The 9,862-nt window shown below is 34.1% G+C and overlaps 1 protein-coding gene and 1 pseudogene across 1 annotated transcript; one reads left to right on the forward strand and one right to left on the reverse strand.

Annotated features, from left to right (window-relative positions):
* Nucleotides 1-808: 808 nt before the first annotated feature.
* Nucleotides 809-2,345, forward strand: LOC111021017 (putative transcription factor At3g04930). The gene has a single exon (XM_022297844.2). The coding sequence runs from the start codon at nucleotides 909-911 to the stop codon at nucleotides 2,100-2,102; it is 1,194 nt and encodes a 397-aa protein (XP_022153536.2). The 5' UTR covers nucleotides 809-908; the 3' UTR covers nucleotides 2,103-2,345.
* Nucleotides 2,346-7,201: 4,856 nt separating this feature from the next.
* On the reverse strand, nucleotides 7,202-7,350 carry LOC148210917 (U1 spliceosomal RNA; annotated as a pseudogene).
* Nucleotides 7,351-9,862: the final 2,512 nt, after the last annotated feature.

The following is a 9,862-nucleotide window of genomic DNA, read 5'->3' on the forward strand; positions in this document are numbered from 1 at the left end:
CATTGAAAGCCAAGGATATGAACTTATTGATCTCACACACACAAGTATGTGTTTCCAATTCTCCATCTATAGCCTTTTTCAAAAAGCTCACGCCCCCGCAAAATACTTGTCCATGTATACCATGGACTATTTCCCTTTTTTTTTCCTTCGTAAAATCATTCATTTCGAAGTATTTGCCTCTAAGAATCCGAAAAAAGAGACTATTTTGGTTTTTCAATATCCTTCATCTATGTTTAGCAAACATTACTCTGTTCTTTCCTTATTGCAAAGTCTCTTCCAGCTGCACCAACACATAAAAAGCATCCTTAATTGAGGTGAAGACCTGCCATTTTCTTATGGAGATTTGAGATGGGAGGCCAAAATAGTTGATTATTGTGCTCTCCCTTAATGTAGTCAACCATTTCCTTTTCTATTGTTGGTCCAGCTAATTAATGAAAGTTGCTTTAAACTCCTCTGGATATTCTACATTGGTGTTTTTGCTAGCCATAAACAGAGATTTCTCGAAGTTAAGTTCTTAAAAAGACGATTACATGTGGGGACGAGACTTCGAAGCTTCGAACTAGCAGTTGAAAATTATGTAAAATATCAGGGAGTCATTGGTTTATTTTTTATTTAATGTTGGTAGTTGTAATACTTTGGTGGAAGAAGTGGTTAACTGAAGTACACTCGCAAGGTTAGCGCGTGAGACAAGAAAGTTAGGCTGCGTTGTAACCCACCCGATCGGAGTCTCACACGCCAAATCAAAACCAAACCTCTCTCGTGAACCCACCACGCCTAAACCAATACCGAAACCGAAACCAAAACCAAAACCAATCCTCCATTCATTATTATTAACTGTTACGCTCCTCTCTCTCTCTCATCTCCTCTCCTCCTCTCTCTCTCTCTCTCTCTCTCTCTCTCTCTCCTCAATGGATCCCCGCAACGACGCCGTTTTCCCGGACGAAGACCTCGAAGACGACGAGGAATCTCTCGACGACGACGACGACGACGAAGAGGAGGAGGAATTGAACGACGACCGCGCCTCCGCCTCCCCTTCCACTTCCTCAGCCGCCGCTCCCCCTTCTGTCTCCGCCGCTGTCACCGTCGCCACTCCCGGTAACCCCGACCGTCCGATCTCCGTTGTTCCTCCGCCTTCGATCGCCTCAATCTCCTCCGCCGATCTGATCCGCCAGCGCCTCGAGACCGCCGCGGCCGAGCCTTTGACGACCTTGCAGGGGGAGAAGAAGCCCTCCGACGAGGCTCGCAAATTGTTCCAGCGGCTCTGGACTGACGAGGATGAGATCGAGCTCCTCCAAGGGTTCTTGGATTACACCATGCAGCGGGGCACCACTCACCACCACCAGAACGACACGGCGCTGTTCTACGACCAGATCAAGTCCAAATTACAGTTGGATTTCAACAAGAACCAGCTCGTCGAGAAGCTTCGGAGGCTCAAGAAGAAATATCGCAACGTTATTGGCAAGATTAGCTCCGGTAAGGACTTTAATTTCAAAAGCCTTCACGATCAAGCCACCTTCGAGATTTCTCGCAAGATCTGGAGCACTACCGGCCGAATTGGAGTCGATGACAATGCCTTGGACGACGACGAGCCCGCCCCGACTCTATATCCCAACTACATGGACCACAGAAACGAAGAATTGATCGGGAATTGCGCAGAGAAAAAACCGACGCCCACTCCGAAATCGCGGAAGCGTTCGCGGCCTGGAGCAGGATTGAGAATCGACGGGCCTCGTGCCTCGAATGAAAATTTGAATAAAGAGAAAAACAGTACCTACAACAACGATAATGTCAATAACGTAGCGGTAGCGGGATTGATCGAGGAGACGGTCAGGAGCTGCCTGTCGCCATTGTTCAAAGAATTGTTGAATACTTCCATGGGAGGAGGGCTTTGTGGAGGCAGAGGGTTCAGCGGGTTGGCTTTGCACCCGATTCCATTGAGCTTCGGTGGGCCTTCAATCAATTTCGGAGGTGGGGGAGAAATGGCGGACGAAAGGTGGAGGAAGCAGCAGATTTTGGAACTGGAGGTTTATTCGAAGAGGTTGGAGTTGGTTCAGGAACAAATCAAGACGGCATTAGAAGACTTGAGGTCCATGGGAGGCTGATCCGAGGACTGAATCTTGATGAACATGGAGGACTTTGTAAGTGGCTTGCCTTTTTCTTTCCCTTTTCTTCTTCAAAATTAGTTTGGCCTTTAATCATCTGCGGTGATTGATAGTGTACTTAGTGGCTCCTTTGGTTAATTTGGTAGAATAATTGTAAAAAATAACTTATAATAAAAAAAAAACACCCATTTACCAATGTGTTGATAACATAGTTATGACTCAATTGATCATCATCATTCTCCAGTTTGTTTTCATTGATGAATGTAGTTAGCTAAAAGTTCTGAGATTATATATTCTGTGTTTAAGTTCGTCTGAACTCAGTGGACCTCTGATAGTGGCTTTGAATCCTGAAAATTAACAGAAGGAAGTGTTCAATTTCCATACCCATTTCCCTTTTGGATGATGTTTCACTCTTCTGTTAAGAGTTATTGTTTCCACAATTTTCTTTGTTCCTTAATGGCAGACTGGAGAAATGTTCTGCTTCTGCATAAGGATTTTATTAAAATCATTTTACAGGTGTTGTTTTTAAATTTTAGTAAGCATATGCTCAACTGTGTTCAAAAGTTGTGTTCTCTTACTTTTCGTTTATTTGGTCTAGATTCGAGTTATAATAATAGTTACTTATGAGGACTACGTAGTCTTGGGAGCGTTGAAGCTTGCTTCTTCTCCAGAGTTTTCTTGGTCATCAAATACGATTTATTTAACCAGTTGAGCTTTGCTCAAGTTGGACAAGAAATTGTTGTTTGAGAATCACTGAGTTTATGACTAAAGTCACCAGATCACAAATTATTATGCAGCATAGACTGTGGCTAATATTATTTTCTGCTCAAACTTACATGTGAATGACATTCTAAGAGGATGCTGCCTAATTTTCAAGGAATGGATACAAGTTTTAGCACATTTGGTTTTCATTCCTAGAGATGTGTTTTTCTCCTGCTGGCTAGAATGGGCATTGCTGATTTGATTTGATAGTCTAAATGTTGATAATTGATCATTGTGATGTGATTCAGTGGCTCTGAACTTTTTTCTCTGCTTAGAGTTTAATGCATGGAGGTGGGATTCGAACCAACGACCTTTTTTGGTCGATGATATATACCTTAATCAATCGAACCATGCTTCGATTCAGGTTCGGTGGTTCTGAATTTGGTTGCATATTATTGCTGAAGATTTAGATTATGATGGGTCTTATAAACATTATTTGAAAGGTGGTCCACTCCTGGTTACGATTAAAGTGATTATTGTGAAAGCAGTTGAAAGTGGTGCTTTTTTATATAATGAATAAAACAAAGTTTATTAATTATTATGATGTTTTGCTAAGAAATGCTTTCTGTAATGTCTTGCCTTGAGTGGATCCATCGTCTCCATTTTGACTTCATTATAATATTTTCCTGTTATTGAGACGACATTAATAGGAATCTTGATTTGATTCATTGATTTGGAAATTCTTTTTTGTTTTCTTTTTTCTTTTGGAGTAGGCTTGGTTGGAAACCGATTGAGTTTTGCTTAGATTGTTAATTTATTTGGGATTAAAAATTTAAATTTGCGGTTATTTTTATTGCACTCTCGAACCATCTCACTTTTTTGAAGGGAGGGTTATCTCGCGAGTTTCTTTTAGTTCAACAGTTACTAGGGCGGAGATCAAACTCTCAAATTTTGTGATGATTCTAAGTTCTTATCTATTGAGCTATGTTTGGATCGATAATATCTTGTGAGTTGTGTCGCAAAATTCCTTTTTTTGTTTTTGTGTCAAAATAATAAAATAATTAATTATTCTTGATCCCACCGACCAAATATCTCTATTCTTGTTTTTAATTTTTTTTTCAGTTTATCGTAACATTTGTTTTTAGATTTATTACATAAGTAGTATGAATTTATAAATTTTATTCTATATTAAAATAACTAAAGAAAACTCTATTAGTATATTAAAGGGTTTGTGATATCTAATCCATAGAAATATATTATATATTATTATTATGTTGCGATGGTGATTGTGTCATCTAGAAAGAGGGAATCATGAGTCAATTTTTAAAAGCAATTTAGAATTAGAAAGAAATGAAGTTAAAACAAAGATTCATTTTATCATTTATACCAATAATTTATTCTAATTAATAAGAGCTAATTGGGTGCTTGTTAACATTCTCCACTCCTCACATTACTTAAATAAAAGGAGGGTTTAATTTTTTTTTTCTTTTTGGGTTCAATAATAAAAGAAAGTTGAATTATAAATTTGATATCTAATTGTGGTAATTAGGTCTACTAAACTTAAAAAAAGTTTAAAGAAAAACTCAATTTTTTATCCTTGTACTTGGTTCTATTTATTCATTTTAAAGTTAAATTTTTAATTTTATCAAATTAAACTTTAAATTTGAAATAATTGTAAGACTCAACAAATAAATTCAATGAAATTCGACAACAAAATACTCATGATCAAGCAACATAAATGTCCAAATTCAACCATGAAAATGCTAAGTTCAGCAACAAGCTTTGGTAGGCTTTTTTTTTTTTTTTTTTCCTCTTTTAAGCACACAAGCTTAAGTAGTTAAAAAGTGAAGTCAGCAATAAAATTTTATATCTCAAAAAATAAATAAATAAAAATATTCTTGTATTATCCTTTGTTGGCCATACCGATAAATAAAAACGGTTATCGGTATGGCAATAAATTTTTCAAAATCAAACTAAAACGCATCCAACCTGATTACAAGAATCAATTCCGACGAAAATAGTATTGTCCAGCTTTAAGTAGACAATTTTGGTGCCAAAGTGAACATAGCACAGCAATAATTGATATATATCTCCAACCAAGAGATTGTGAGTTCGATTCTCGTTGCTTGTAATAATAATTAAAGGAAAAAAAAGTATACAATTTTGGTAACCATTCTTGCATGAAGTATAAAAATTTTGGTATTCCTGTTCTCGTTGGTAGTCTTTCAAAAATATAAACAAACATTTTATTTTATCATTTTCTTTTATGAATTTTGGTAACTTTTTTTTGTTTGTTGGACAATTAGAGCAGTGACTATATTAAATGCCTAACTTGAAAAATGGCCAAAAGAATCCAATATCGTAAAAATAGCTAATTAGAGTTGAAATGCTAAAATTTAATGTGGACAAATATACCCTCAAGCTAAAATTATCCTACAATTATCCCTAAAATTTTAAAATAGTAAATTAAAATATTAAAGTTCAAAAATTCAAAAATAAAATCGATCTAGATTCAAAATTTTAAAATTTCTTAAAACGTGAAATCTATTAAATGAATACTTTGAAATAAAAATATATTAAGAGATAGAAGAATATGAAAAATATCGTATCAAAACATAAAAGCAATGCAGTAAAGTGGAAAATGATTAAAAAAAATTGAAAAACCAAAAATATTGTTAGAGGATAATTAATATGGTGGCAGTTATGGAAGGGGTAGCTAGATTGGGGGACACAAAACGTTTCCTTCTTCCCCAATTTCTTTTTCTTTTAGCTTCATTCTTACCCAATCGCATGCCCTAACTCCATTCTTCTAGCTCCCTTCGAATGCACACACCGCACCCATCCATGTCTTGCTTATCGCACTACCTACAAAAGGATAAAGCTTTCGGGTGAAGAACTCAACGCCTCCAGACCTTGACAAGAATGGCTGTCTACAAGGGTATGTACTCCATGCTAGCGACTTATTTGAAAGTTCCTCCTTTCTTCTTCCAAATTTTTTGACTGCACTGCGATTCTTCCCCCAAAATTTGCTTCGATGATACATTTGTCGCTCTTTAATTCCTTGAATATTCCTTAAATAAACAACATTTAAATAATATAACATCATTTTTTTAGTCCGTAACAAGCTTCCTATTTTGAGGGGATTTTGTTGGACACAAATGATTCAATGTAGGACCGGTGGTCGCTGGGGAGACACTTGCGATTTTAATGTCATTGCATAAAGAACCTTCTTCAATTCTTACTTATTTTGAAAAACACAAATTCTTGCAACAATAAATTTGAGGGAGCATAATCAAAATCAATAGAGTCTATAAAGATAAATTTCTTTTCCATGAGGTAATTAACTACGTTATGAGTGATGTCCGTACTTCGCTGCCCCGTAGATGGTGGTATATACGGGGTCATCACAACTATGCAACAGTCGCTGCACATGACATCCAACAAAATGACCCACTCCACATCCCTGTCTACTGATAGACTCGTAATGATTGACTTGCTCGCACCATTTCTGAATAATGAAAGGTGCGTAATTTTCTTTTCTTCTAAAAATGAAGATCTCTATAGATGCATGTAATGAGTTGTTGTAGGCTGGAATCGAATGAAATTGAAACGTGTCCAGTACTGAAACCTCGATAAATTGTCCTGGTCCTCCTAGATTCCATCATGTAAAACTGTGGCTACAAGCGATTGCATAGTATTCCTGCGTTGCTTGATTTAAATTCTCAAACAATGTAACAAAAATCAGGTAATTGACGAAACTCGTTTAAGAATATTTAAGAGGGTGATTTTTGTGGAATTTATTAACGAATTCATTAGGTTTGTTATACATTTTAATTAGATTATGTTGGAGACAAATTAATAATATGTTAAAATAGTTTGAATGATATTAGGAATAATAATTGGTTAGAACGAAATTCAAAATAGGTAGATTTGACGATTTGATTAGGTAGAGTTTTAGTAGTTTTGGTACGTAGAGTGAAATGTGTGTGGGATAAATATGTAATTATACCTTTCTCCTAATTTACAGGAATTTTAATTTATTTGGGTATGAAAAACAAGAAATGTTACCTTATATATTTCTACTTCTTTTTCCAATAATAATAGAAAAATAAACAATTATCGAACTTTAAAAAAAACATTTACTAAACACTATTTATTATTCTTTCATGAAAAAAAAAAAGAAAAGAAATAAGAAACATGAAAGAAAAACATCAACAAAGAAGACCTAATTAATTAATGGAAAATCATAATAGGTGGCATGTAAGTAAATAATTGGCCGAAGAAAAGTCTCTTAAAAAAGCGTTTTTCTTTTAATGAAAATTGTTGTGAATAAATGACTTGAAATCTCTTTTTAAAGAAAACAATTTACAACCTATAAAAAAAGAAATAATAGTATGTTGGAGTTAGACCCCCACTACCACAACGACGTAGGCTCTGTCACTTTGGGCAGACCTTAGGCGGGCAGCCCTCTCCGATGTGCAATGGAGGTCATCAGCCTAAGCCATGGGCCTTCTTGATCGCCCATTGGCCCCGTCCAGGTAAGTATGTCAAATCGGTCCCCTCGTACCCGCCCCCCCAAAGCTTTCCCATGTGGGACAAATAAAGTACCCTCTGACTTCTCCTGCGCTCTCTTTGCTCATCCGAAACAACAAATGTTTAACTTCTTTTTTTATTTTCTCATCTTATTAAGAAATAAATGGGGAAAATATTAACAAAAAACGAATTAAAAAAAAGAAAAAAATTGAATAAAATCATGACAATAGTTCCATATGTATTCCTTCTCTTGCAAGATCTCTGATGTCGCAACGTCATCGCGACGCGACCAACGTCATTCTTTGAAGGGTCTCTTTCGAGAGAAGGGTTTGGAGTCGCCACCAATCACATCATTTACGAGGTGCGATTGGTCACCTAAAAATAAAGACAAGGTCTGCGAAAACAGATTGTTGGTTCGGGAGTTTACTGAGCGTGGTATTAGCACCATACTACACCCGTACCACATTTTGTCAAAAGTTATTCTATTATTTTTTTTTGGTCCAAAGAAAAATGTTTTTATTTTATTTTAAATTTCTCATATTATATTAATTCACATTTTGTAATAAAATATGAATGTATAGGTATGAGTGGCACGAACGCCATTAGAAAAATTTTGACAGAATACTGGAAGATTCCAATTCCAGTAGTTTTTGAAATAATTATTTAGAAAAAAAAATCAATAAAAAGTCATTTTAATTTTAGAGAACATCCAAACTTCAACTTGCAACATGAGTGTTGACATTAAAACAATATATTAAAAATCAAACATCTTACCACTATGCCAACATTTAAGATGTAAATATTATATTCGTTTACACAAACAAAAGTTTTAATTTATTTTTTTAAACTAAAAAAAACCTACGAATTTTGTTCAATTAAAACAAAAAATAAATAATTTTTTTATTTATTTCGAAATTAACAAGATTATTTAAAAGAAAAAAAACTTTTATTTAAAAATAAAGTAAAATTTAGTTTAACAAAACTTATTTGCTAAAACTGATTTTTTGTTAAGATTCTTTTGAAAACCATAATCACCAAACCATTAAAAGAAAATTTTTAAAAATGAGATTTTATTCTAAAATACTCTGTTTTTATCTTCTCTTTTTTTAAAATTCTGTAGCAGAATATTCGTTTTTAATTACAAAAAAACAAAATTGACACAAAAAGTAAACCTTGTAAAAACAAAAAATCATTTTAACTAAAAACTATCCATTAAACTTTGAATCCAAGTTTAAAAGAATCCAAATTTTTTTAAACAAGATTTATTTTATAAAACTCGTATTTTAACCAAAATTTTAAAGTAAAATATTTTATTAAAATAAAATTAAGTTTATATTTATTTCATTTAAAAAACTCTCTTTATTAGAAAAAGAAAACCTTTTATTTTAAAACAAATTTTAGAATATCAAAATCCTTATTTTATTTTCAAAGACTTATTTAAAATTAATTTAAAAGATTTTTTTTATCTTAAAAAATGGTTTCTTATTAAAAGCATTTTTTTCAAAAAAGTAAAAAAGAAAAACTTTTTCCTTAAAAAAGTTTAGAAGCATGATTTCCAAAGTCAATTTTCCCTTATTAAAAAATGTTATTTCCAACGTATTTCATACTTACTTAAAATGCACTATCGGGAGGGAGATCGTCGGAGTGCCAGCAGGCTTGGAAGAAGTTGTGAAGAACATTACTGCTGCTATGTCGTTCGCACCGTTCCCTTGCATCGTCGGAGGTTAGGAGAAGAGATGAATTGGTGGTTATTGAGGAAAAAGATAGTTTTAGAGATGGAGAGAAGAAGATACAGTGATGTGTTTCTAACTTTCTACCCTCCCCTCCCTGTGTTCCCTCTATAGCCCCCTTAAATACAAAAAAAAAAAATAACGGTAATACTGCGAGTCAAGTAAAACCAGAGAAAAAGAGGGAAGGGAAGCCATTCGATTTTGACGAAGGAAAAACTGGGGAGAAACCAAATGTTTATTTTTAACCAAAACATAATCTTATTTTTTTTAATTAAAAAACCTTTATTTAAAACAAAATTATTTAATTAAAATCAAATCTTTTTATTTCTTTTATTTTAATATTAAATCAAATTCTTCAAAACAAAATCTATTTTTTTAATTTAATTTAAACTTTAGCTTATAACCAATAATAAAGTAATCTTATAGTATTTTAAACCAAAATAATCAAAATAAAACTTAATAAAATAAAAATTAAATAATTAAAATTAAAACTAAAATGAAGTCGGACCAAGTACGGTGTCTACAGTTGCTTTGATACTATTTGGGGAGAGAAATTGGTGTGCCACGTGGAGGACATCGATACACCTAAAGATGAGATATAAAGTATTTAGGCAGCTCCATCTCGGTCCTTCCAAGGTGGAGGACTTAGTAATTTCTCCTTCACTGATTAACATCGGCTAACTCAAACTGCTCGGGTTCGATCTAAAAGACCCGACAGGTTCGACCTCTACTCCGATCAAGGTAACTGTCTATTGAGAGGTCTATCGGATCCTATACCTATAAGTAGATGGTCTC

This window comes from Momordica charantia (genome assembly GCF_013281855.1).
Source record: "Momordica charantia cultivar OHB3-1 chromosome 6 unlocalized genomic scaffold, Mcharantia_2.0 BLBB01000006.1, whole genome shotgun sequence".
Taxonomy (NCBI): Eukaryota; Viridiplantae; Streptophyta; class Magnoliopsida; order Cucurbitales; family Cucurbitaceae; genus Momordica; species Momordica charantia.

Coding starts and splice junctions, on each gene's coding strand:
- LOC111021017 (XM_022297844.2), top strand. CDS start 909: ATGGATCCCCGCAACGACGCCGTTTTCCCGGACGAAGACCTCGAAGAC.